Below are 27015 nucleotides of genomic sequence, written 5' to 3'. Positions count from 1 at the left end.
GGACTGGACTGGACTGGACTTGGAGTGCTGTGGACAGGGTAGTCTAACCCTTCGCCCTGTGTGTCCCCTCAGTGCTCAAGAGGAGACGCAGGAGACGCAGGGGGGGCTGGGGTCTGTGGGACTGGACTGGACTGGACTGGAGTGTTGTGGACAGGGTAGTCTAACCCTTCGCCCTGTGTGTCCCCTCAGTGCTCAAGAGGAGACGCAGGAGACGCAGGGGGGGCTGGGGTCTGTGGGACTGGACTGGACTGGAGTGGACTGGAGTGCTGTGGACAGGGTAGTCTAACCCTTCGCCCTGTGTGTCCCCTCAGTGCTCAAGAGGAGACGCAGGAGACGCAGGGGGGGCTGGGGTCTGTGGGACAGGACTGGACTGGACTGGAGTGCTGTGGACAGGGTAGTCTAACCCTTCGCCCTGTGTGTCCCCTCAGTGCTCAAGAGGAGACGCAGGAGACGCAGGGGGGGCTGGGGTCTGTGGGACTGGACTGGACTGGACTGGACTGGACTGGAGTGCTGTGGACAGGGTAGTCTAACCCTTCGCCCTGTGTGTCCCCTCAGTGCTCAAGAGGAGACGCAGGAGACGCAGGGGGGGCTGGGGTCTGTGGGACTGGACTGGAGTGGACTGGAGTGCTGTGGACAGGGTAGTCTAACCCTTCGCCCTGTGTGTCCCCTCAGTGCTCAAGAGGAGACGCAGGAGACGCAGGGGGGGCTGGGGTCTGTGGGACTGGACTGGACTGGAGTGGACTGGGGTCTGTGGACAGGGTAGTCTAACCCTTCGCCCTGTGTGTCCCCTCAGTGCTCAAGAGGAGACGCAGGAGACGCAGGGGGGGCTGGGGTCTGTGGGACTGGACTGGACTGGAGTGGACTGGAGTGCTGTGGACAGGGTAGTCTAACCCTTCGCCCTGTGTGTCCCCTCAGTGCTCAAGAGGAGACGCAGGAGACGCAGGGGGGGCTGGGGTCTGTGGGACTGGACTGGACTGGAGTGGACTGGAGTGTTGTGGACAGGGTAGTCTAACCCTTCGCCCTGTGTGTCCCCTCAGTGCTCAAGAGGAGACGCAGGAGACGCAGGGGGGGCTGGGGTCTGTGGGACTGGACTGGACTGGACTGGACTGGAGTGCTGTGGACAGGGTAGTCTAACCCTTCGCCCTGTGTGTCCCCTCAGTGCTCAAGAGGAGACGCAGGAGACGCAGGGGGGGCTGGGGTCTGTGGGACTGGACTGGACTGGACTGGACTGGACTGGACTGGACTGGAGTGCTGTGGACAGGGTAGTCTAACCCTTTGCCCTGTGTGTCCCCTCAGTGCTCAAGAGGAGACGCAGGAGACGCAGGGGGGGCTGGGGTCTGTGGGACTGGACTGGACTGGAGTGGACTGGAGTGCTGTGGACAGGGTAGTCTAACCCTTCGCCCTGTGTGTCCCCTCAGTGCTCAAGAGGAGACGCAGGAGACGCAGGGGGGGCTGGGGTCTGTGGGACTGGACTGGACTGGAGTGGACTGGGGTCTGTGGACAGGGTAGTCTAACCCTTCGCCCTGTGTGTCCCCTCAGTGCTCAAGAGGAGACGCAGGAGACGCAGGGGGGGCTGGGGTCTGTGGGACTGGACTGGACTGGAGTGGACTGGAGTGCTGTGGACAGGGTAGTCTAACCCTTCGCCCTGTGTGTCCCCTCAGTGCTCAAGAGGAGACGCAGGAGACGCAGGGGGGGCTGGGGTCTGTGGGACTGGACTGGACTGGAGTGGACTGGAGTGTTGTGGACAGGGTAGTCTAACCCTTCGCCCTGTGTGTCCCCTCAGTGCTCAAGAGGAGACGCAGGAGACGCAGGGGGGGCTGGGGTCTGTGGGACTGGACTGGACTGGACTGGACTGGACTGGACTCGACTGGAGTGCTGTGGACAGGGTAGTCTAACCCTTCGCCCTGTGTGTCCCCTCAGTGCTCAAGAGGAGACGCAGGAGACGCAGGGGGGGCTGGTGTCTGTGGGACTGGACTGGACTGGACTGGACTGGAGTGGACTGGAGTGCTGTGGACAGGGTAGTCTAACCCTTCGCCCTGTGTGTCCCCTCAGTGCTCAAGAGGAGACGCAGGAGACGCAGGGGGGGCTGGGGTCTGTGGGACTGGACTGGAGTGGACTGGAGTGCTGTGGACAGGGTAGTCTAACCCTTCGCCCTGTGTGTCCCCTCAGTGCTCAAGAGGAGACGCAGGAGACGCAGGGGGGGCTGGGGTCTGTGGGACTGGACTGGACTGGACTGGTCTGGACTGGAGTGCTGTGGACAGGGTAGTCTAACCCTTCGCCCTGTGTGTCCCCTCAGTGCTCAAGAGGAGACGCAGGAGACGCAGGGGGGGCTGGGGTCTGTGGGACTGGACTGGACTGGACTGGAGTGGACTGGAGTGCTGTGGACAGGGTAGTCTAACCCTTCGCCCTGTGTGTCCCCTCAGTGCTCAAGAGGAGACGCAGGAGACGCAGGGGGGGCTGGGGTCTGTGGGACTGGACTGGACTGGAGTGGACTGGAGTGCTGTGGACAGGGTAGTCTAACCCTTCGCACTGTGTGTCCCCTCAGTGCTCAAGAGGAGACGCAGGAGACGCAGGGGGGGCTGGGGTCTGTGGGACTGGACTGGACTGGACTGGACTGGACTGGACTGGACTGGAGTGGACTGGAGTGCTGTGGACAGGGTAGTCTAACCCTTCGCCCTGTGTGTCCCCTCAGTGCTCAAGAGGAGACGCAGGAGACGCAGGGGGGGCTGGGGTCTGTGGGACTGGACTGGACTGGAGTGGACTGGAGTGCTGTGGACAGGGTAGTCTAACCCTTCGCCCTGTGTGTCCCCTCAGTGCTCAAGAGGAGACGCAGGAGACGCAGGGGGGGCTGGGGTCTGTGGGACTGGACTGGAGTGGACTGGACTGGACTGGAGTGCTGTGGACAGGGTAGTCTAACCCTTCGCCCTGTGTGTCCCCTCAGTGCTCAAGAGGAGACGCAGGAGACGCTGGGGGGGCTGGGGTCTGTGGGACTGTACTGGACTGGAGTGGACTGGAGTGCTGTGGACAGGGTAGTCTAACCCTTCGCCCTGTGTGTCCCCTCAGTGCTCAAGAGGAGACGCAGGAGACGCAGGGGGGGCTGGGGTCTGTGGGACTGGACTGGACTGGACTGGACTGGACTGGAGTGCTGTGGACAGGGTAGTCTAACCCTTCGCCCTGTGTGTCCCCTCAGTGCTCAAGAGGAGACGCAGGAGACGCTGGGGGGGCTGGGGTCTGTGGGACTGTACTGGACTGGAGTGGACTGGAGTGCTGTGGACAGGGTAGTCTAACCCTTCGCCCTGTGTGTCCCCTCAGTGCTCAAGAGGAGACGCAGGAGACGCAGGGGGGGCTGGGGTCTGTGGGACTGGACTGGACTGGAGTGGACTGGAGTGCTGTGGACAGGGTAGTCTAACCCTTCGCCCTGTGTGTCCCCTCAGTGCTCAAGAGGAGACGCAGGAGACGCAGGGGGGGCTGGGGTCTGTGGGACTGGACTGGAGTGGACTGGAGTGCTGTGGACAGGGTAGTCTAACCCTTCGCCCTGTGTGTCCCCTCAGTGCTCAAGAGGAGACGCAGGAGACGCAGGGGGGGCTGGGGTCTGTGGGACTGGACTGGACTGGAGTGGACTGGAGTGCTGTGGACAGGGTAGTCTAACCCTTCGCCCTGTGTGTCCCCTCAGTGCTCAAGAGGAGACGCAGGAGACGCAGGGGGGGCTGGGGTCTGTGGGACTGGACTGGAGTGGACTGGAGTGCTGTGGACAGGGTAGTCTAACCCTTCGCCCTGTGTGTCCCCTCAGTGCTCAAGAGGAGACGCAGGAGACGCAGGGGGGGCTGGGGTCTGTGGGACTGGACTGGACTGGAGTGGACTGGAGTGCTGTGGACAGGGTAGTCTAACCCTTCGCCCTGTGTGTCCCCTCAGTGCTCAAGAGGAGACGCAGGAGACGCAGGGGGGGCTGGGGTCTGTGGGACTGGACTGGACTGGACTGGTCTGGACTGGAGTGCTGTGGACAGGGTAGTCTAACCCTTCGCCCTATGTGTCTCCTCAGTGCTCAAGAGGAGACGCAGGAGACGCAGGGGGGGCTGGGGTCTGTGGGACTGGACTGGACTGGACTGGACTGGAGTGTTGTGGACAGGGTAGTCTAACCTTTCGCCCTGTGTGTCCCCTCAGTGCTCAAGAGGAGACGCAGGAGACGCAGGGGGGGCTGGGGTCTGTGGGACTGGACTGGACTGGACTGGACTGGAGTGTTGTGGACAGGGTAGTCTAACCCTTCGCCCTGTGTGTCCCCTCAGTGCTCAAGAGGAGACGCAGGAGACGCAGGGGGGGCTGGGGTCTGTGGGACTGGACTGGACTGGAGTGGACTGGAGTGCTGTGGACAGGGTAGTCTAACCCTTCGCCCTGTGTGTCCCCTCAGTGCTCAAGAGGAGACGCAGGAGACGCAGGGGGGGCTGGGGTCTGTGGGACTGGACTGGAGTGGACTGGACTGGACTGGAGTGCTGTGGACAGGGTAGTCTAACCCTTCGCCCTGTGTGTCCCCTCAGTGCTCAAGAGGAGACGCAGGAGACGCAGGGGGGGCTGGGGTCTGTGGGACTGGACTGGAGTGGACTGGAGTGCTGTGGACAGGGTAGTCTAACCCTTCGCCCTGTGTGTCCCCTCAGTGCTCAAGAGGAGACGCAGGAGACGCAGGGGGGGCTGGGGTCTGTGGGACTGGACTGGACTGGACTGGACTGGACTGGACTGGAGTGGACTGGAGTGCTGTGGACAGGGTAGTCTAACCCTTCGCCCTGTGTGTCCCCTCAGTGCTCAAGAGGAGACGCAGGAGACGCAGGGGGGGCTGGGGTCTGTGGGACTGGACTGGACTGGAGTGGACTGGAGTGCTGTGGACAGGGTAGTCTAACCCTTCGCCCTGTGTGTCCCCTCAGTGCTCAAGAGGAGACGCAGGAGACGCAGGGGGGGCTGGGGTCTGTGGGACTGGACTGGACTGGACTGGACTGGAGTGTTGCGGACAGGGTAGTCTAACCCTTCGCCCTGTGTGTCCCCTCAGTGCTCAAGAGGAGACGCAGGAGACGCAGGGGGGGCTGGGGTCTGTGGGACTGGACTGGACTGGACTGGACTGGACTGGACTGGAGTGCTGTGGACAGGGTAGTCTAACCCTTCGCCCTGTGTGTCCCCTCAGTGCTCAAGAGGAGACGCAGGAGACGCAGGGGGGGCTGGGGTCTGGCTGTGGGGCCGATGGAGCTGCTGAGGGCCTGTGAGGACATCACTGCAGGGAGAGGTGCCTCGTTACTGTTAATCAGCACTCATGAACACTGGGTCATTAACAGTGGGTCATTAACACTCCTGGGTCATTAACACTGGGTCATGAACACTCATTAGTACTGCTGCACCGCCAGCTGCCCAGAGCCTCATGAACACTGCTGGGTCATGAACACTGCTGGATCATTAACACTGTGTCATTAACACTGCTGGGTCATTAACACTGACTCATGAACACTGACTCATTAACACTGGTGGGTCATTAACACTGCTGGATCATTAACACTTTGTCATTAACACTGCTGGATCATGAACACTGTGTCATTAACACTGCTGGATCATAAACACTGTGTCATTAACACTGCTGGATCATTAACACTGACTCATGAACACTGACTCATTAACACGGCTGGGTCATGAACACTCCTGGGTCCTGAACACTGACTCATGAACACTGTGTCATGAACACTCCTGGGTCCTGAACACTGACTCATGAACACTGTGTCATGAACACTCCTGGATCATGAACACTGACTCATTAACACGGCTGGGTCATGAACACTGTCATGAACACTGCTGGGTCCTGAACACTGTGTCATGAACACTCCTGGGTCCTGAACACTGACTCATGAACACTGTGTCATGAACACTCCTGGGTCCTGAACACTGACTCGTCAACACTGTGTCATGAACACTCCTGGGTCCTGAACACTGACTCATGAACACTCCTGGGTCCTGAACACTGTGTCGTGAACACTCCTGGGGGGTTAATTGGCGCTGCTGAGTGGTTCATGGACAGTGAGCACTGCTCCCGGGGGTTCATGACCAGTCTCTCCCCGCGGCTGTCCCAGTGGACCTGTCCAGCTGGCGCCAGAAGATCCAGAGGGACGCGGTGGCGGCCGGCGGCTCCGAGGAGGAGGAGGAGGAGGGCGAGGAAGGGGCCGTGCTGGTGGAGCACCACAGCGACGTCGCCATGGAGATGGCCAGCCCCTCCCAGGAGCGCTACAAGGACGGGGTCCTGACGCTGGGCTGCGTGGGTAAGAGGCGTCCAGCCAGCTGCCTGCGGGGGTTACAGGGGCCACAGGGGTGAGACAGCCTGTCTCTCTCTCCTCCTGCCCGTCTCACTCTCTCATCTCTCACTGGATGAGGCAGGAGCAGGAGACAGGTCGCTCAGCTCTGTCTCTCTCTCCTCTCTCTCACACCCCTGTCTCTCTCTCCTCCTGCCCGTCTCACTCTCTCATCTCTCACTGCATGAGGCAGGAGCAGGAGACAGGTCACTCAGCTCTGTCTCTCTCTCCTCTCTCTCACACCCCTGTCTCTCCCTCCTCCTGCCCGTCTCACTCTCTCATCTCTCACTGCATGAGGCAGGAGCAGGAGACAGGTCACTCAGCTCTGTCTCTCTCACACCCCTGTCTCTCTCTCCTCCTGCCCGTCTCACTCTCTCATCTCTCACTGCATGAGGCAGGAGCAGGAGACAGGTCACTCAGCTCTGTCTCGCTCTCCTCTCTCTCACACCCCTGTCTCTCTCTCCTCCTGCCCGTCTCACTCTCTCGTCTCTCTGAATGAGGCAGGAGCAGGAGACAGGTCGCTCAGCTCTGTCTCTCTCTCGCACCCCTGTCTCTCTCGCCTCCTGCCCGTCTCACTCTCCTCTCTCACTGCATGAGGCAGGAGCAGGAGACAGGTCACTCAGCTCTGTCTCTCTCGCACCCCTGTCTCTCCCTCCTTCTTCCTGTCTCACTCTCTCGTCTCTCTGAATGAGGCAGGAGCAGGAGACAGGTCACTCTCTCCTGTCTCACTCTCCCTCCTGTCTTTCTCTCCTCTGTGAATGAGGCAGGAGCAGCACAGACAGCTCACTTGTCTCTCTCTCTCTCCTGTCTCTCTCTCTCTCTCTCCAGGCTTCCCCAACGTAGGGAAATCCTCTCTGATCAACGGACTGGTGGGCAGGAAGGTGGTCAGCGTCTCCCGGACTCCCGGACACACCAAGTACTTCCAGACCTACTTCCTGACGCCCACAGTCAAGCTCTGTGACTGTCCAGGACTCATCTTCCCATCACTGGTGGACAGACAGCAGCAGGCAAGCAGTGTGTCTGTATTAACCCCTCTGTCTCTCAGTGCAGTGTTCATGTACTGGAGTGTCCAGTCAGGGTGTCTGTGTGAACCCCTCTCTCTCTCAGTGCAGTGTTAATGTACTGGAGTGTCCAGTCAGTGTGTCTGTATGAACCCCTCTCTCTTAGTGCAGTGTTCATGTACTGGAGTGTCCAGTCAGTGTGTGTGTATGAACCCCTCTCTCTCTCAGTGCAGTGTTCATGTACTGGAGTGTCCAGTCAGTGTGTCTGTATGAACCCCCCTCTCTCAGTGCAGTGTTCATGTACTGGAGTGTCCAGTCAGTGTGTCTGTATGAACCCCTCTCTCTCTCAGTGCAGTGTTCATGTACTGGAGTGTCCAGTCAGTGTGTCTGTATGAACCCCTCTCTCTCTCAGTGCAGTGTTCATGTACTGGAGTGTCCAGTCAGTGTGTCTGTATTAACCCCTCTCTCTCTCAGTGCAGGGTTCATGTACTGGAGTGTCCAGTCAGTGTGTGTGTATGAACCCCTCTCTCTCTCAGTGCAGTGTTCATGTACTGGAGTGTCCAGTCAGTGTGTCTGTATGAACCCCTCTCTCTCTCAGTGCAGTGTTCATGTACTGGAGTGTCCAGTCAGTGTGTCTGTATGAACCCCTCTCTCTCTCAGTGCAGTGTTCATGTACTGGAGTGTCCAGTCAGTGTGTCTGTATGAACCCCTCTCTCTCTCAGTGCAGTGTTCATGTACTGGAGTGTCCAGTCAGTGTGTCTGTATGAACCCCTCTCTCTCTCAGTGCAGTGTTCATGTACTGGAGTGTCCAGTCAGTGTGTCTGTATGAACCCCTCTCTCTCAGTGCAGTGTTCATGTACTGGAGTGTCTAGTCAGTGTCTGTATGAACCCCTCTCTCTCTCAGTGCAGTGTTCATGTACTGGAGTGTCCAGTCAGTGTGTCTGTATGAACCCCTCTGTCTCTCAGTGCAGTGTTCATGTACTGGAGTGTCCAGTCAGTGTGTCTGTATGAACCCCTCTCTCTCTCAGTGCAGTGTTCATGTACTGGAGTGTCCAGTCAGTGTGTGTGTATTAACCCCTCTCTCTCTCAGTGCAGTGTTCATGTACTGGAGTGTCCAGTCAGTGTGTCTGTATGAACCCCTCTCTCTCAGTGCAGTGTTCATGTACTGGAGTGTCTAGTCAGTGTCTGTATGAACCCCTCTCTCTCTCAGTGCAGTGTTCATGTACTGGAGTGTCCAGTCAGTGTGTCTGTATGAACCCCTCTCTCTCTCAGTGCAGTGTTCATGTACTGGAGTGTCCAGTCAGTGTGTCTGTATGAACCCCTCTCTCTCTCAGTGCAGTGTTCATGTACTGGAGTGTCCAGTCAGTGTGTCTGTATGAACCCCTCTCTCTCAGTGCAGTGTTCATGTACTGGAGTGTCCAGTCAGTGTGTCTGTATGAACCCCTCTCTCTCAGTGCAGTGTTCATGTACTGGAGTGTCCAGTCAGTGTGTCTGTATGAACCCCTCTCTCTCTCAGTGCAGTGTTCATGTACTGGAGTGTCCAGTCAGTGTGTCTGTATGAACCCCTCTCTCTCAGTGCAGTGTTCATGTACTGGAGTGTCCAGTCAGTGTGTCTGTATGAACCCCTCTCTCTCTCAGTGCAGTGTTCATGTACTGGAGTGTCCAGTCAGTGTGTCTGTATGAACCCCTCTCTCTCTCAGTGCAGTGTTCATGTACTGGAGTGTCCAGTCAGTGTGTGTGTATGAACCCCTCTCTCTCTCAGTGCAGTGTTCATGTACTGGAGTGTCCAGTCAGTGTCTGTATGAACCCCCCTCTCTCTCAGTGCAGTGTTCATGTACTGGAGTGTCCAGTCAGTGTGTGTGTATGAACCCTTCTCTCTCTCAGTGCAGTGTTCATGTACTGGAGTGTCCAGTCAGTGTGTCTGTATGAACCCCTCTCTCTCTCAGTGCAGTGTTCATGTACTGGAGTGTCCAGTCAGTGTGTGTGTATGAACCCCTCTCTCTCAGTGCAGTGTTCATGTACTGGAGTGTCCAGTCAGTGTGTCTGTATGAACCCCCCTCTCTCTCTCAGTGCAGTGTTCATGTACTGGAGTGTCCAGTCAGTGTGTCTGTATGAACCCCTCTCTCTCTCAGTGCAGTGTTCATGTACTGGAGTGTCCAGTCAGTGTGTCTGTATGAACCCCTCTCTCTCAGTGCAGTGTTCATGTACTGGAGTGTCCAGTCAGTGTGTCTGTATGAACCCCTCTCTCTCTCAGTGCAGTGTTCATGTACTGGAGTGTCCAGTCAGTGTGTCTGTATGAACCCCTCTCTCTCTCAGTGCAGTGTTCATGTACTGGAGTGTCCAGTCAGTGTGTCTGTATGAACCCCTCTCTCTCTCAGTGCAGTGTTCATGTACTGGAGTGTCCAGTCAGTGTGTCTGTATGAACCCCTCTCTCTCTCAGTGCAGTGTTCATGTACTGGAGTGTCCAGTCAGTGTGTCTGTATTAACCCCCCTCTCTCTCTCAGTGCAGTGTTCATGTACTGGAGTGTCCAGTCAGTGTGTCTGTATGAACCCCTCTCTCTCAGTGCAGTGTTCATGTACTGGAGTGTCCAGTCAGTGTGTCTGTATGAACCCCTCTCTCTCTCAGTGCAGTGTTCATGTACTGGAGTGTCCAGTCAGTGTGTGTGTATGAACCCCTCTCTCTCTCAGTGCAGTGTTCATGTACTGGAGTGTCCAGCCGGTCAGTGAGTGTCCTGTGTTGCAGGTCCTGGCTGGTCAGTGTGAGTGTCCTGTAGTGTCCAGCCGGTCAGTGTGAGTGTCCTGTGTTGCAGGTCCTGGCTGGTCAGTGTGAGTGTCCTGTAGTGTCCAGCCGGTCAGTGTGAGTGTCCTGTGTTGCAGGTCCTGGCTGGTCAGTGTGAGTGTCCTGTAGTGTCCAGCCGGTCAGTGAGTGTCCTGTGTTGCAGGTCCTGGCTGGTCAGTGAGTGTCCTGTGTTGCAGGTCCTGGCTGGTCAGTGTGAGTGTCCTGTAGTGTCCAGCCGGTCAGTGTGAGTGTCCTGTGTTGCAGGTCCTGGCTGGTCAGTGTGAGTATCCTGTAGTGTCCAGCCGGTCAGTGTGAGTGTCCTGTGTTGCAGGTCCTGGCTGGTCAGTGTGAGTGTCCAGCCGGTCAGTGTGAGTGTCCTGTAGCGTCCAGCCGGTCAGTGTGAGTGTCCTGTGTTGCAGGTCCTGGCTGGTCAGTGTGAGTGTCCTGTAGTGTCCAGCCGGTCAGTGTGAGTGTCCTGTGTTGCAGGTCCTGGCTGGTCAGTGTGAGTGTCCTGGCTGGTCAGTGTGAGTGTCCAGCCGGTCAGTGTGAGTGTCCTGTAGTGTCCAGCCAGTCAGTGTGAGTGTCCTGTGTTGCAGGTCCTGGCTGGTCAGTGTGAGTGTCCTGTAGTGTCCAGCCGGTCAGTGTGAGTGTCCTGTGTTGCAGGTCCTTGCTGGTCAGTGTGAGTGTCCTCTAGTGTCCAGCCGGTCAGTGTGAGTGTCCTGTAGTGTCCTGGCTGGTCAGTGTGAGTGTCCTGTAGTGTCCAGCCGGTCAGTGTGTGTGTCCTGTGTTGCAGGTCCTGGCTGGTCAGTGTGAGTGTCCTGTAGTGTCCAGCCGGTCAGCGAGTGTCCTGTGTTGCAGGTCCTGGCTGGTCAGTGTGAGTGTCCTGTAGTGTCCAGCCGGTCAGTGTGAGTGTCCTGTAGTGTCCAGCCCGTCAGTGTGAGTGTCCTATGTTGCAGGTCCTGGCTGGTCAGTGTGAGTGTCCTGTAGTGTCCAGCCGGTCAGTGAGTGTCCTGTGTTGCAGGTCCTGGCTGGTCAGTGTGAGTGTCCTGTAGTGTCCTGGCTGGTCAGTGTGAGTGTCCTGTGTTGCAGGTCCTGGCTGGTCAGTGTGAGTGTCCTGTGTTGCAGGTCCTTGCTGGTCAGTGTGAGTGTCCTGTAGTGTCCTGGCTGGTCAGTGTGAGTGTCCTGTAGTTTCCTGGCTGGTCAGTGTGAGTGTCCTGTAGTGTCCAGCCGGTCAGTGTGAGTGTCCTGTGTTGCAGGTCCTGGCTGGTCAGTGTGAGTGTCCTGTGTTGCAGGTCCTGGCTGGTTAGTGTGAGTGTCCTGTAGTGTCCAGCCGGTCAGTGTGAGTGTCATGTGTTGCAGGTCCTGGCTGGTCAGTGTGAGTGTCCAGCCGGTCAGTGTGAGTGTCCTGTAGTGTCCAGCCGGTCAGTGAGTGTCCTGTGTTGCAGGTTCTTGCTGGTCAGTGTGAGTGTCCTGTGTTGCAGGTCCTGGCTGGTCAGTGTGAGTGTCCTGTAGTGTCCAGCCGGTCAGTGAGTGTCCTGTGTTGCAGGTACTGGCCGGTCAGTGTGAGTGTCCTGTAGTGTCCAGCCGGTCAGTGTGTGTGTCCTGTGTTGCAGGTCCTGGCTGGTCAGTGTGAGTGTCCTGTGTTGCAGGTCCTTGCTGGTCAGTGTGAGTGTCCTGTAGTGTCCAGCCGGTCAGTGAGTGTCCTGTGTTGCAGGTCCTTGCTGGTCAGTGTGAGTGTCCTGTAGTGTCCAGCCGGTCAGTGAGTGTCCTGTGTTGCAGGTCCTTGCTGGTCAGTGTGAGTGTCCTGTAGTGTCCAGCTGGTCAGTGAGTGTCCTGTGTTGCAGGTCCTTGCTGGTCAGTGTGAGTGTCCTGTAGTGTCCAGCCGGTCAGTGAGTGTCCTGTGTTGCAGGTCCTGGCCGGTCAGTGTGAGTGTCCTGTAGTGTCCAGCCGGTCAGTGAGTGTCCTGTGTTGCAGGTCCTTGCTGGTCAGTATGAGTGTCCTCTAGTGTCCAGCCGGTCAGTGAGTGTCCTGTGTTGCAGGTCCTGGCTGGTCAGTGTGAGTGTCCTGTAGTGTCCAGCCGGTCAGTGAGTATCCTGTGTTGCAGGTCCTGGCTGGTCAGTGTGAGTGTCCTGTAGTGTCCTGGCTGGTCAGTGTGAGTGTCCTGTAGTGTCCAGCCGGTCAGTGTGAGTGTCCTGTGTTGCAGGTCCTTGCTGGTCAGTGTGAGTGTCCTGTAGTGTCCTGGCTGGTCAGTGTGAGTGTCCTGTAGTGTCCTGGCTGGTCAGTGTGAGTGTCCTGTAGTTTCCTGGCTGGTCAGTGTGAGTGTCCTGTAGTGTCCAGCCGGTCAGTGTGAGTGTCCTGTGTTGCAGGTCCTGGCTGGTCAGTGTGAGTGTCCTGTGTTGCAGGTCCTGGCTGGTTAGTGTGAGTGTCCTGTAGTGTCCAGCCGGTCAGTGTGAGTGTCCTGTGTTGCAGGTCCTGGCTGGTCAGTGTGAGTGTCCAGCCGGTCAGTGTGAGTGTCCTGTAGTGTCCAGCCGGTCAGTGAGTGTCCTGTGTTGCAGGTTCTTGCTGGTCAGTGTGAGTGTCCTGTGTTGCAGGTCCTGGCTGGTCAGTGTGAGTGTCCTGTAGTGTCCAGCCGGTCAGTGAGTGTCCTGTGTTGCAGGTCCTTGCTGGTCAGTGTGAGTGTCCTGTAGTGTCCAGCCGGTCAGTGAGTGTCCTGTGTTGCAGGTCCTTGCTGGTCAGTGTGAGTGTCCTGTGTTGCAGGTCCTGGCTGGTCAGTGTGAGTGTTCTGTAGTGTCCAGCCGGTCAGTGAGTGTCCTGTGTTGCAGGTCCTTGCTGGTCAGTGTGAGTGTCCTGTAGTGTCCAGCCGGTCAGTGTGAGTGTCCTGTAGTGTCCAGCCGGTCAGTGAGTGTCCTGTGTTGCAGGTCCTTGCTGGTCAGTATGAGTGTCCTCTAGTGTCCAGCCGGTCAGTGAGTGTCCTGTGTTGCAGGTCCTGGCTGGTCAGTGTGAGTGTCCTGTAGTGTCCAGCCGGTCAGTGAGTATCCTGTGTTGCAGGTCCTGGCTGGTCAGTGTGAGTGTCCTGTAGTGTCCTGGCTGGTCAGTGTGAGTGTCCTGTAGTGTCCAGCCGGTCAGTGTGAGTGTCCTGTGTTGCAGGTCCTTGCTGGTCAGTGTGAGTGTCCTGTAGTGTCCTGGCTGGTCAGTGTGAGTGTCCTGTAGTTTCCTGGCTGGTCAGTGTGAGTGTCCTGTAGTGTCCAGCCGGTCAGTGTGAGTGTCCTGTGTTGCAGGTCCTGGCTGGTCAGTGTGAGTGTCCTGTGTTGCAGGTCCTGGCTGGTTAGTGTGAGTGTCCTGTAGTATCCAGCCGGTCAGTGTGAGTGTCATGTGTTGCAGGTCCTGGCTGGTCAGTGTGAGTGTCCAGCCGGTCAGTGTGAGTGTCCTGTAGTGTCCAGCCGGTCAGTGAGTGTCCTGTGTTGCAGGTTCTTGCTGGTCAGTGTGAGTGTCCTGTGTTGCAGGTCCTGGCTGGTCAGTGTGAGTGTCCTGTAGTGTCCAGCCGGTCAGTGAGTGTCCTGTGTTGCAGGTCCTGGCTGGTCAGTGTGAGTGTCCTGTGTTGCAGGTCCTGGCTGGTCAGTGTGAGTGTCCTGTAGTGTCCAGCCGGTCAGTGTGAGTGTCCTGTGTTGCAGGTCCTGGCTGGTCAGTGTGAGTGTCCTGTGTTGCAGGTCCTGGCTGGTCAGTGTGAGTGTCCTGTAGTGTCCAGCCGGTCAGTGAGTGTCCTGTGTTGCAGGTCCTGGCTGGGATCTACCCCGTGTCCCAGATCCAGGAGCCCTACAGCTCGGTGGGGTACCTGGCGTCTCGAGTGCCCATCCCAGCCCTGCTCAAGCTGAGACACCCCAGTGCGGAGGGGGGGTCAGAGGAGCCCCCCTGGACAGCCTGGGACATCTGCGAAGGTAATCGCCCCCCCCCCCCCCCCTCGGCGCTTCCCATGAGCACCTGCGGCCTCGGTCCCGCCCCCCTCTGGCTGCTGACGACGGTTAATCACAGACGCGCGACCCCTGACCTCAGGAAGTGATTCCCGACCTCAGGAAGTGTCCTCGGGGACCCAGGAGGAGGTGTCTGGCCCTGCCTGTCTCACTCTCTCTCTCTCTCTCTGTCTCTGCCCCTCCAGCCTGGGCGGAGAAGAGGGGCTACAAGACGGCCAAGGCCGCCAGGAACGACGTCTACCGCGCGGCAAACAGTCTCCTGCGCCTGGCCACCGACGGCCGGCTGTGTCTGTGCCTGAGGCCCCCCGCCTTCAGCACACAGCAGGGTAGGGCCCGTCTCTCCCTCTCCCTGACCGCTGTGTGTCTCCTGTCTGACTCTCCCTGACCGCTGTGTGTCTCCTGTCTGACTCTCCCTGACCCCTCTCTCTCTCTCCCTGACCCCTGTGTGTCTCCTGTCTGACTCTCCCTGACCCCTGTGTGTCTCCTGTCTGACTCTCCCTGACCGCTGTGCGTCTCCTGTCTGACTCTCCCTGACCCGTCTCTCCCTCTCCCTGACCGCTGTGTGTCTCCTGTCTGACTCTCCCTGACCCCTGTGTGTCTCCTGTCTGACTCTCCCTGACCGCTGTGTGTCTCCTGTCTGACTCACCCTGACCCCTCTCTCTCTCACCCTGACCCCTGTGTGTCTCCTGTCTGACTCTCCCTGACCCCTGTGTGTCTCCTGTCTGACTCTCCCTGACCCCTGTGTCTCTCCTGTCTGACTCACCCTGACCCCTCTCTCCCTCTCCCTGACCGCTGTGTGTCTCCTGTCTGACTCTCCCTGACCCCTGTGTGTCTCCTGTCTGACTCACCCTGACCCCTCTCTCCCTCTCCCTGACCGCTGTGTGTCTCCTGTCTGACTCTCCCTGACCGCTGTGTGTCTCCTGTCTGACTCTCCCTGACCCCTCTCTCTCTCTCCCTGACCCCTGTGTGTCTCCTGTCTGACTCTCCCTGACCCCTGTGTGTCTCCTGTCTGACTCTCCCTGACCGCTGTGCGTCTCCTGTCTGACTCTCCCTGACCCGTCTCTCCCTCTCCCTGACCGCTGTGTGTCTCCTGTCTGACTCTCCCTGACCCCTGTGTGTCTCCTGTCTGACTCTCCCTGACCGCTGTGTGTCTCCTGTCTGACTCACCCTGACCCCTCTCTCTCTCACCCTGACCCCTGTGTGTCTCCTGTCTGACTCTCCCTGACCGCTGTGTGTCTCCTGTCTGACTCTCCCTGACCGCTGTGTGTCTCCTGTCTGACTCTCCCTGACCGCTGTGCGTCTCCTGTCTGACTCTCCCTGACCGCTGTGTGTCTCTTGTCTGACTCTCCCTGACCGCTGTGTGTCTCCTGTGTGACTCACCCTGACCCCTGTGTCTCTCCTGTCTGACTCACCCTGACCCCTGTGTGTCTCTTGTCTGACTCTCCCTGACCCCTCTCTCTCTCACCCCGACCCCTGTGTGTCTCCTCTCTGACTCTCCCTGACCCCTGTGTGTCTCCTGTCTGACTCACCCTGACCCCTCTCTCCCTCTCCCTGACCGCTGTGTGTCTCCTGTCTGACTCTCCCTGACCCCTCTCTCTCACCCTGACCCCTGTGTGTCTCCTGTCTGACTCTCCCTGACCCCTGTGTGTCTCCTGTCTGACTCACCCTGACCCCTCTCTCCCTCTCCCTGACCGCTGTGTGTCTCCTGTCTGACTCTCCCTGACCCCTGTGTGTCTCCTGTCTGACTCTCCCTGACCCCTGTGTCTCTCCTGTCTGACTCACCCTGACCCCTCTCTCCCTCTCCCTGACCGCTGTGTGTCTCCTGTCTGACTCTCCCTGACCCCTGTATGTCTCCTGTCTGACTCATCCTGACCCCTCTCTCCCTCTCCCTGACCGCTGTGTGTCTCCTGTCTGACTCTCCCTGACCCCTGTGTGTCTCCTGTCTGACTCACCCTGACCCCTCTCTCCCTCTCCCTGACCGCTGTGTGTCTCCTGTCTGACTCTCCCTGACCGCTGTGTGTCTCCTGTCTGACTCTCCCTGACCCCTCTCTCTCACCCTGACCCCTGTGTGTCTCCTGTCTGACTCTCCCTGACCCCTGTGTGTCTCCTGTCTGACTCACCCTGACCCCTCTCTCCCTCTCCCTGACCGCTGTGTGTCTCCTGTCTGACTCTCCCTGACCCCTGTGTGTCTCCTGTCTGACTCTCCCTGACCCCTGTGTCTCTCCTGTCTGACTCACCCTGACCCCTCTCTCCCTCTCCCTGACCGCTGTGTGTCTCCTGTCTGACTCTCCCTGACCCCTGTGTGTCTCCTGTCTGACTCACCCTGACCCCTCTCTCCCTCTCCCTGACCGCTGTGTGTCTCCTGTCTGACTCTCCCTGACCCCTGTGTGTCTCCTGTCTGACTCACCCTGACCCCTCTCTCCCTCTCCCTGACCGCTGTGTGTCTCCTGTCTGACTCTCCCTGACCCCTGTGTGTCTCGTGTCTGACTCACCCTGACCGCTGTGTGTCTCCTGTCTGACTCTCCCTGACCCGTCTCTCCCTCTCCCTGACCGCTGTGTGTCTCCTGTCTGACTCTCCCTGACCCCTGTGTGTCTCCTGTCTGACTCTCCCTGACCCCTGTGTGTCTCCTGTCTGACTCTCCCTGACCGCTGTGCGTCTCCTGTCTGACTCTCCCTGACCCGTCTCTCCCTCTCCCTGACCGCTGTGTGTCTCCTGTCTGACTCTCCCTGACCCCTGTGTGTCTCCTGTCTGACTCTCCCTGACCCCTGTGTCTCTCCTGTCTGACTCACCCTGACCCCTCTCTCCCTCTCCCTGACCGCTGTGTGTCTCCTGTCTGACTCTCCCTGACCCCTGTGTCTCTCCTGTCTGACTCACCCTGACCCCTCTCTCCCTCTCCCTGACCGCTGTGTGTCTCCTGTCTGACTCTCCCTGACCGCTGTGCGTCTCCTGTCTGACTCACCCTGACCCCTCTCTCCCTCTCCCTGACCGCTGTGTGTCTCCTGTCTGACTCTCCCTGACCCCTGTGTGTCTCCTGTCTGACTCTCCCTGACCCCTGTGTCTCTCCTGTCTGACTCACCCTGACCCCTCTCTCCCTCTCCCTGACCGCTGTGTGTCTCCTGTCTGACTCTCCCTGACCCCTGTGTGTCTCGTGTCTGACTCTCCCTGACCCCTCTCTCTCTCTCTCACCCTCACCCCTCTCTCTCTCTCTCTCCCTGACCCCTCTCTCTCACCCTGACCCCTGTGTGTCTCGTGTCTGACTCTCCCTGACCCCTGTGTCTCTCCTGTCTGACTCACCCTGACCCCTCTCTCCCTGACCGCTGTGTGTCTCCTGTCTGACTCTCCCTGACCCCTGTGTGTCTCGTGTCTGACTCACCCTGACCCCTCTCTCCCTGACCGCTGTGTGTCTCCTGTCTGACTCTCCCTGACCCCTGTGTGTCTCCTGTCTGACTCTCCCTGACCCCTGTGTCTCTCCTGTCTGACTCACCCTGACCCCTCTCTCCCTCTCCCTGACCGCTGTGTGTCTCCTGTCTGACTCTCCCTGACCCCTGTGTGTCTCGTGTCTGACTCTCCCTGACCCCTGTGTCTCTCCTGTCTGACTCACCCTGACCCCTCTCTCCCTGACCGCTGTGTGTCTCCTGTCTGACTCTCCCTGACCCCTGTGTGTCTCGTGTCTGACTCTCCCTGACCCCTGTGTCTCTCCTGTCTGACTCACCCTGACCCCTCTCTCCCTGACCGCTGTGTGTCTCCTGTCTGACTCTCCCTGACCCCTGTGTGTCTCGTGTCTGACTCACCCTGACCCCTCTCTCCCTGACCGCTGTGTGTCTCCTGTCTGACTCTCCCTGACCCCTATCTCTCTCACCCTGACCCCTCTCTCTCTCTCTCTCTCTCTCTCTCTCTCTCTCCCCGACCCCTGTCTCTCACCTGTCTGACTCACTCTGGCCCCCCTCTCTCTCTCTCTCTCAGCTGTGTGGGAGGCGCACCCCGAGACGGCCGAGATCGCCGCCCTGCAGGCGGCCCAGCAGCACGGCGGCGCTGGGGGCTCAGAGGAGGAGGAGGAGGAGGAGGAGGAGGAGGAGGCGTCGAGCTCCGGGCCGGAGGAAGAGGAGGGCGCAGGGGACGCCGACGCCGAGGACGAGGAGGAGGAGAGGGCCGGGGGGCCACGGCGGGGGGCGGGGGACCGCCCCACGCAGAGGAACATGTTCAGCCTGCTGGGGGAGGACGAGTGTCTGTGATGGGGGGGTCCCCACTCCTCCTGAACCCCCACTATACCCCTCTCCCACGGCACGTTTATCCACTGACTTCCTGTACAGCCAACTCCTTCCTGGGGCGAAGGTCAGGGGCCGCCGGGGCTGCTGGGAGAGGAGGGGGCGCAGTCCCGCGGGCGGCCACAGGGGGCGCTGTTCTGGTCAGTGACTGGAGGGACCAGTGTGCGCGAGGGGGGGACTCTCTGGACCAGGTCGACATCGGCTTCCGCACTGTGAGACTGGAACAATAAAACCCTTCTGAATCACCGTCTCTTTGCCCGGGGGGCTGTTTCTCACTCGCTCGGCACTGGGGGGTCAGGGGTCAGGGCCCGGGGGGGGTCTGTTTCAGACTCGCTCGCTCGGCGCTGGGGCAGGGGGCAGGGGGCAGGGGGCAGGGGGCAGGGGTCAGAGGTCAGGGCCCAAGGGGGGTCTGTTTCTCACTTGCTCGCTCGGCGCTGGGGTGGGGGCAGGGGGCAGGGGTCAGGGCCCGAGGGGGATCTGTTTCACACTCGCTCGCTCGCTCTGCGCTGGGGCGGGGGGCAGGGGGCAGGGGTCAGAGGGCAGGGGCAGGGGTCAGAGGTCAGGGCCCGGGGCGGTCCAGCTGGCCTGTAAGGGCGGGACAGAACTAGACACCCCCCCCCGTTTTCCGAACCGGTGATTTTGGGGGGAGCTGTTCGGACCCCAGTCTTCAGGCCTTCCTACTGGCCTGACTGGGGCCTTGATTGCACCAACGAGGTGAGGGAGCGGGGGGGGGGGGGGGGGGTATTGTGAGCTGCTGGTTCCCAGCTCCCAGTATCCTGTAGACCAGCGGCCCTCCGAGCCCCCTGGCCCGCGGACCACCCACACCCCGGCACAGACGCCCCCCTCCACTCCCCCCCCGTCTGTGTCCTGAAAATGGTCTCGGCGGACCACCCTCTGAGAGCCACTGCTCTGTACCGCTCTCCCGCGATCGGTCGGCCTCGTGCAGACATCCGTACGATCACGTGGGAGTTCTTCAGGGCTGCCGGACTCCGGGTCATTAAAATCTCAGCTGGAAGGAAGAGTGGCTGGTGGGTGGGTGTGTGTGTGTGTGTGTGTGTGTCTGTCTGTCTGTTGGGAGAGGCTCCAGGACTGGGGACCCCTGACTAAGCAATCGATCGGATGCACTTCGCCAACCTTTCCCCTAGAGGGCACCAGGGAGACCAAGTACTGCACCCGGAGCTCAGAGCTCTTGACAGGTCACGGGGATCCCACTACGCCCACCAGTGTGCAGCTCTTGACAGGTCCTGGGGATCCCACTACCCCCACCAGTGTGCAGCTCTTGACAGGTCCTGGGGATCCCACTACCCCCACCAGTGTGCAGCTCTTTACAGGTCCTGGGGATCCCACTACCGCCACCAGTGTGCAGCTCTTGACAGGTCCTGGGGATCCCACTACCGCCACCAGTGTGCAGCTCTTTACAGGTCATGGGGATCCCACTACCGCCACCAGTGTGCAGCCCCACCTGGATGACGCCCCAGTCCTCTCCCCACACACCAGCTCTCAGTGGGGAGGAGAGCAGAGTGATGGAGCCAGTTCAGAGAGGGGGGTTATTAGGAGGCCATGATGGGTAAAGAGCAGGGGGGTAATTTGGCCAGGACACCATTATATTATTACAATGTAATATAATGTTATATGATGTAATACACATTATGGAATGTATATTAAGAGAGAGAGTGAACCAGAACAAACATCAGGACAGGCAGGGAAAGTGAAACGGCAGTCCAAGCGATGACACTGCCACACCCAGTGGCCTTGAGCCTGTCCCGCAGAGGGGGCTCAGGGTCGTGCCCACAGCGTACACCACCTCCTGGCCCGGCTGGTGACTGGAAACGTCCGTAGAGCTTCCGGCTTCGCCGTGGGAAAGCAGGAGCACGAGACGAGAGAAGCCGCTGCAGAGATTTATTTCTTTAAGGGCGGAAACAGAGTGTGGAGCCGACGGGACACTACTGTGGGACCTTTAGACCTGCGAGAGGACTTTAATCTGTTTAATAGGTGATGTGGAGTTAAATATCTTCACATTGTTATGAAACCTTTTGCCCAGAATCGTCTCAAGCTTTGCAATAGACACTTCCACTACATGAAAGTCCGTCTCTTTCTCTTTGTTGAGTCGCTGTCCCAGTAAGCTGCTGACGGGGTTGGCTTCGTCGTTGTTTCCGATGACGGCGCTGCCCTGCAGTTGACCCGCAGTGGGCTCACAGATGTAGGCGGACCAGATGTACTCCGGCACAGCCAGCCTCTTGTCTTGCCCCTTGTCTCCACTGAACTTCGGTTTCTTCGACCTGGGCTCTCCATCGTCGTCTGATTCCGAGATCCAAGCGCCTGGTTGACTCTCATTTCCGTAGGGCATGATCCCCTGGTCTCCGCTTAACTTCGGTTTCTTCGCGCTGGGCTGAGGCTTATCTTTGTTGGGGATGATCCCGGTCACAATGTAGACGGTTGTTCCAGATATACACTTGGATGGCAGCTGAGAGCGAACGCTGTTCTCGTAGCGTTTCCAGGGCCCCTGGTTGAACTTTGACCTCATGGGCACAGCGTTGGTCAGGGTGTAGGTGGCGCGCTTGTCCTCCTCCGATTGCTGGTACATGTTGGGATTCAGGTGACCTCGGTGGAAGGGGTGACCCCATTTTTCATTGACTTTCTTGTAGTCTTGGACTCTGTCCTCGTGATCCCTCATACTGCTGCACCTCATCTCTTTATCATCCTTGTTCTGGTCCTCCAGCTTCAAGACAAAAACACACAACACAGGAGCTGTTAGGAGAGATCACCTTATTTATTGGCCAGATACAACGTCTCATATTAGAAATGTGTCTTTTCGCAGAGCCCAGCTTGCTCTCCATGAGACGCACAGACAGGGAGAGAAGCTGGGGGTCAGATTGCAGGGTCAGACATTGTACAGCGCCCCTGGAGCAGTTGGGGTTCAGGGCCTTGCTCAGGGGCCCAAAGGAGTAGGATTCCTCTGCCGGCCGTGAGACTCGAACCAGCAACCCTCCAGCCACAGGAACAGATCCTGAGCCACAGAGCCACCGTTCCACCCTAGAGTGTGCCATCGGGCGAGAATCACAGAGAGATCAGCAGAAAACATACTCCAGGTATGACCCCTCCAGGACCAGGACTGGACACACTGACTGACCCTTCCAGGACCAGGACTGGACAGCCCTGCTGCAGACACACACACTGACCCCTCCAGGACCAGGACTGGACACACTGACTGACCCCTCCAGGACCAGGACTGGACAGCCCTGCTGCAGACACACACACTGACTGACCCCTCCAGAACTGGGACTTGACACACTGACTAACCCCTCCAGGACCAGGACTGGACAGCCCTGCTGCAGACACACACACACTGACTGACCCCTCCAGGACCAGGACTGGACACACTGACTGACCCCTCCAGGACCAGGACTGGACAGCCCTGCTGCAGACACACACACTGACTGACCCCTCCAGGACCAGGACTGGACACACTGACTGACCCCTCCAGGACCAGGACTGGACAGCCCTGCTGCAGACACACACACTGACCCCTCCAGGACCAGGACTGGACACACTGACTGACCCCTCCAGGACCAGGACTGGACAGCCCTGCTGCAGACACACACACTGACTGACCCCTCCAGAACTGGGACTTGACACACTGACTAACCCCTCCAGGACCAGGACTGGACAGCCCTGCTGCAGACACACACACACTGACTGACCCCTCCAGGACCAGGACTGGACACACTGACTGACCCCTCCAGGACCAGGACTGGACAGCCCTGCTGCAGACACACACACTGACTGACCCCTCCAGGACCAGGACTGGACACACTGACTGACCCCTCCAGGACCAGGACTGGACAGCCCTGCTGCAGACACACACACTGACCCCTCCAGGACCAGGACTGGACAGCCCTGCTGCAGACACACACACTGACTGACCCCTCCAGGACCAGGACTAGACAGATTGTGAGTGATTGTGAGTGAGTGTGAGTGAGTGTACGAGTGTGTGTGTGAGAGAATGTGAGTGTGAGTGAGTGTACGAGTGTGTGTGAGAGATTGAGAGAGTGTGAGTGTACGAGTGTGTGTGTGTGAGAGAGTGTGAGAGAGTGTGAGTGTACGAGTGTGTGTGTGAGAGATTGTGAGTGTGAGTGAGTGTACGAGTGTGTGTGTGAGAGATTTAAGAGAGTGTACGAGTGTGTGTGTGAGAGATTGTGAGTGAGTGTACGAGTGTGTGTGAGAGATTGTGAGTGTACGAGTGTGTGTGTGAGATTGAGTGAGTGTGAGTGAGTGTACGAGTGTGTGTGAGAGATTGTGAGTGTGAGTGAGTGAGTGTACGAGTGTGTGTGAGAGATTGTGAGTGTGAGTGAGTGAGTGTACGAGTGTGTGTGAGAGATTGTGAGTGTGAGTGAGTGAGTGTACAAGTGTGTGTGAGAGATTGTGAGTGAGTGTACGAGTGTGTCAGCCTGGGTGTCTCTAAGCAACCTGCCCTGGCTTCAGTACCACAACCCCTTATCTGACAGGAGTGGCTAGGTCACAAGTTCACACTCCTGTGTCTCTGGTGTGGACACAGCAGCACGCGGCCAGCAGCACAGAAGATAACCTGCTCATATCTGAAGAAACTGCACAGCTACATTTCCCTAATAAACCATTAATGAACCAACTACCATCCAAACGATCACACAGTAGCATTGTGTAGGACAGAGGACACAATGAAGTTTTCAATAGAGGGGTGGGGACCTTTGTGATTAAGATACTAGAATGTGTAAATATCACCCAGTTACACCTGGTCAGATACTCAGCTAGTGATAATGTTGCCTGAGTTCGTGAATTAGTTATGAAAACATACAGCACACCAGGTTATAGTCTTCCGTGTTTCAGACTGAAGAGACTCAGTTCCTCCAGCCTGTCAGTGTGGGACCCTCCCTTCAGACTGAAGAGACTCAGTTCCTCCAGCCTGTCAGTGTGGGACCCTCCCTCCAGACTGAAGAGACTCAGTTCCCCCAGCCTGTCAGTGTGGGACACTCCCTCCAGACTGAAGAGACTCAGTTCCTCCAGCCTGTCAGTGTGGGACACTCCCTCCAGACTGAAGAGACTCAGTTCCTCCAGCCTGTCAGTGTGGGACCCTCCCTTCAGACTGAAGAGACTCAGTTCCTCCAGCCTGTCAGTGTGGGACCCTCCCTCCAGACTGAAGAGACTCAGTTCCTCCAGCCTGTCAGTGTGGGACCCTCCCTTCAGACTACAGAGACTCAGTTCCTCCAGCCTGTCAGTGTGGGACACTCCCTTCAGACTGAAGAGACTCAGTTCCTCCAGCCTGTCAGTGTGGGACACTCCCTTCAGACTGAAGAGACTCAGTTCCTCCAGCCTGTCAGTGTGGGACCCTCCCTTCAGACTGAAGAGACTCAGTTCCTCCAGCCTGTCAGTGTGGGACCCTCCCTCCAGACTGAAGAGACTCAGTAGCACCGGGAGGACACGCAGACGTCTCCCACGACGAGAGAGTATCGCTTCCACAGCTCCGTGAAGCTGCCCCCCCCTACAGACGGCACAAACCATGAAACTCACCTCCTTCGTTAGTGCTGCTCTTGTCCCCGAGATACAGCGCCTTGTTCCCCTGGTGATCGCGTGACCACGCACAGCCGAGGGTACAGTCTGGACAGGACACCAGTCCATCACAGGACACGCACACAGTCTGGACAGGACACCAGCCCATCACAGGACACACACACACTCACACACCCTGGACAGGACACCAGTCCATCACAGGACACACACACACACACACCCTGGAGAGGACACCAGCCCATCACAGGACACACACACACACCCTGGACAGGACACCAGCCCATCACAGGACACACACACACTCACACACCCTGGACAGGACACCACTCCATCACAGGACACACACTCACACACCCTGGACGGGACACCAGTCCATCACAGGACACACACACTCACACACACACCCTGGACAGGACACCAGCCCATCACAGGACACACACACACACACCCTGGAGAGGACACCAGCCCATCACAGGACACACACACACACCCTGGAGAGGACACCAGCCCATCACAGGACACACACACACACACCCTGGAGAGGACACCAGCCCATCACAGGACACACACACACACCCTGGACAGGACACCAGTCCATCACAGGACACACACACTCACACACACACCCTGGACAGGACACCAGCCCATCACAGGACACACACACAGTCTGGACAGGACACCAGCCCATCACAGGACACACACACACACACACACCCTGGACAGGACACCAGTCCATCACAGGACACACACACTCACACACACACCCTGGACAGGACACCAGCCCATCACAGGACACACACACACACCCTGGACAGGACACCAGCCTCTCACAGGACACACACACACACACACACCCTGGACAGGACACCAGCCTCTCACAGGACACACACACACACACACACACACACACACACACACACACACACACACACACACACCCTGGACAGGACACCAGCCCCTCACAGGACACACACACACACACACACACACACAGTCTGGACAGGACACCAGCCAATCACAGGACACACACACACACACACACACACACACACACACACACACACAGCCTGGACAGGACACCAGCCCATCACAGGACACACACACAGTCTGGACAGGACACCAGCCCCTCACAGGACACACACACACACACACACACACACACACACACACACACACACACACACACACACACACACACACACACACACACACACACACACCCTGGACAGGACACCAGCCCATCACAGGACACACACACTCACACACAGCCTGGACAGGACACCAGCCCATCACAGGACACACACACACACACCCTGGACAGGACACCAGCCCATCACAGGACACACACACACACACACACACACACAGTCTGGACAGGACACCAGTCCATCACAGGACACACACACACACCCTGGACAGGACACCAGCCCATCACAGGACACACACACACCCTGGACAGGACACCAGCCCATCACAGGACACACACACACCCTGGACAGGACACCAGTCCATCACAGGACACACACACACAGACACTCACACACCCTGGACAGGACACCAGTCCATCACAGGACACACACACAGATATTTTGGGACTGGACGGACACTACCACATATAAAAAGTGAAGGAGAGATCGTTTCCAACTGCCCTGATGGCTGAATCAGTCCTCTGTAAACGCGAGCGTGAGCCAGAGGGGATCGCTGTGCTCTTGTGGGTGTGTTCCTGTGCTCGGATCGAGAGAGGAAAGACGGGGCAGTGGCAGAGAGGAGAGGAGAGTATAGAAGCGAACTGTATATATCTCTCTGTATTATAAGGCAGCGCAGACACGCCCCTTCGTCTCGTAGTGTGGAGACGGCCGGGACTCGTGCTGTCAGCGCTGGGATCGAGAGATCAGTTTCACGGTGACTCAGACGCCGCTCACCGCTTCAGGTCTGTCAAACCAGCTGACCGCGACGAGGGCGGGACACGGAGCCGAGGGCAGCACAGACCCTCAGGACCGCCGAGCCGGCCAGACTGGGCCGGTCCTCGCCCCAGTGCCCCCGACACCCGGAACGACACACACCAGTCCCTCCGCCCGCCTGTCACAGCCTGCAGTTCTGGACAGGGCCCCTAGGGGGAGCCCCTGCGTCGCGGACACCACCATATTCTCAGTGACCACAGCCTGGACACAGACACTGGCCACAGGCAGACCTGGCTGGCCAGAGAGGACAGGCTCAGTGACCACAGCCTGGACACACACACTGGACACGGGCAGACCTGGCTGACCAGAGAGGAGAGGCTCAGTGACCACAGCATGGACACACACACTGGACACAGGCAGACCTGGCTGCCCAGAGAGGACAGGCTGTGCTCCCACTGCCAGCGGGGAGAAATAGAGACAGAGGTGCACTTCCTACTGCACTGTGACAGATACTCTGGGATTAGAGAAACATTCTTCCCGAAATTCAGAAATCTAGTCCCAGAGTTCCCACACCTGCCAAAACCACAACAGGTCCCAATCCTACTGGGAGAGGGAGGAGGGAACTCAGTTGATCTGGCAGCCCAGTATGTGATCTCCTGTCCCAGCCTGAGGAACAGACAGTGAGTCCGTCTCTCAATAATAATAATCCAGTGTGTGATCTCCTGTCCCAGCCTGAGGAACAGTGAGTCCGTCTCTCAATAATAATAATACAGTGTGTGATCTCCTGTCCCAGCCTGGGGAACAGACAGTGAGCCTGTCTCTCAATAATAATAATACAGTGTGTGATCTCCTGTCCCAGCCTGAGGAACAGTGAGTCCGTCTCTCAATAATAATAATACAGTGTGTGATCTCCTGTCACAGCCTGAGGAACAGTGAGTCCGTCTCCCAATAATGCTCCAGCCGCCTGCAGTATATGTCAATATTTTATAATATGTCTTTGTTGTAAATGTCTGTAGATTTTATTTTACTTCTGTTTTTTGTTCTGTTTCGTGTGAATTTGATTATTTTTATCTGCTTTGGCAACACTGATTGTACCCAGCGGTCATGCTAATAAAGCCCCTTGAATTGAAATGGGAAAAATATTCTCTCCTCCGACTCGGAACAGCGGCGCCGTGGAGCCCCGCCCCCGTGGGCTCCCCCCATTGGCCGCCCGTGACGTCACCCGGGCGCCGATTGGCCGGG

The 27015-nt window shown here is 58.1% G+C and overlaps 1 protein-coding gene across 1 annotated transcript in view; it reads left to right on the top strand.

Moving 5' to 3' along the window:
* Positions 1 to 18575, top strand: part of gnl1 (guanine nucleotide binding protein-like 1) — a 34435-nt gene extending 15860 nt beyond the window's left edge. The window contains exons 7-12 of the mRNA XM_069199082.1: positions 5168 to 5266; positions 6099 to 6284; positions 7143 to 7321; positions 13867 to 14029; positions 14248 to 14388; positions 18027 to 18575. Coding sequence (XP_069055183.1) covers positions 5168 to 5266; positions 6099 to 6284; positions 7143 to 7321; positions 13867 to 14029; positions 14248 to 14388; positions 18027 to 18295 — 1037 coding nt within the window. The 3' untranslated portion in view covers positions 18296 to 18575. The remainder of the gene's footprint in view (positions 1 to 5167; positions 5267 to 6098; positions 6285 to 7142; positions 7322 to 13866; positions 14030 to 14247; positions 14389 to 18026) is intronic.
* Positions 18576 to 27015: the final 8440 nt, after the last annotated feature.

Source organism: Lepisosteus oculatus, chromosome 14 (assembly GCF_040954835.1).
Source record: "Lepisosteus oculatus isolate fLepOcu1 chromosome 14, fLepOcu1.hap2, whole genome shotgun sequence".
In the NCBI taxonomy this organism is placed as follows: Eukaryota; Metazoa; Chordata; class Actinopteri; order Semionotiformes; family Lepisosteidae; genus Lepisosteus; species Lepisosteus oculatus.
This window is presented reverse-complemented; position numbering and strand designations above follow the sequence as displayed.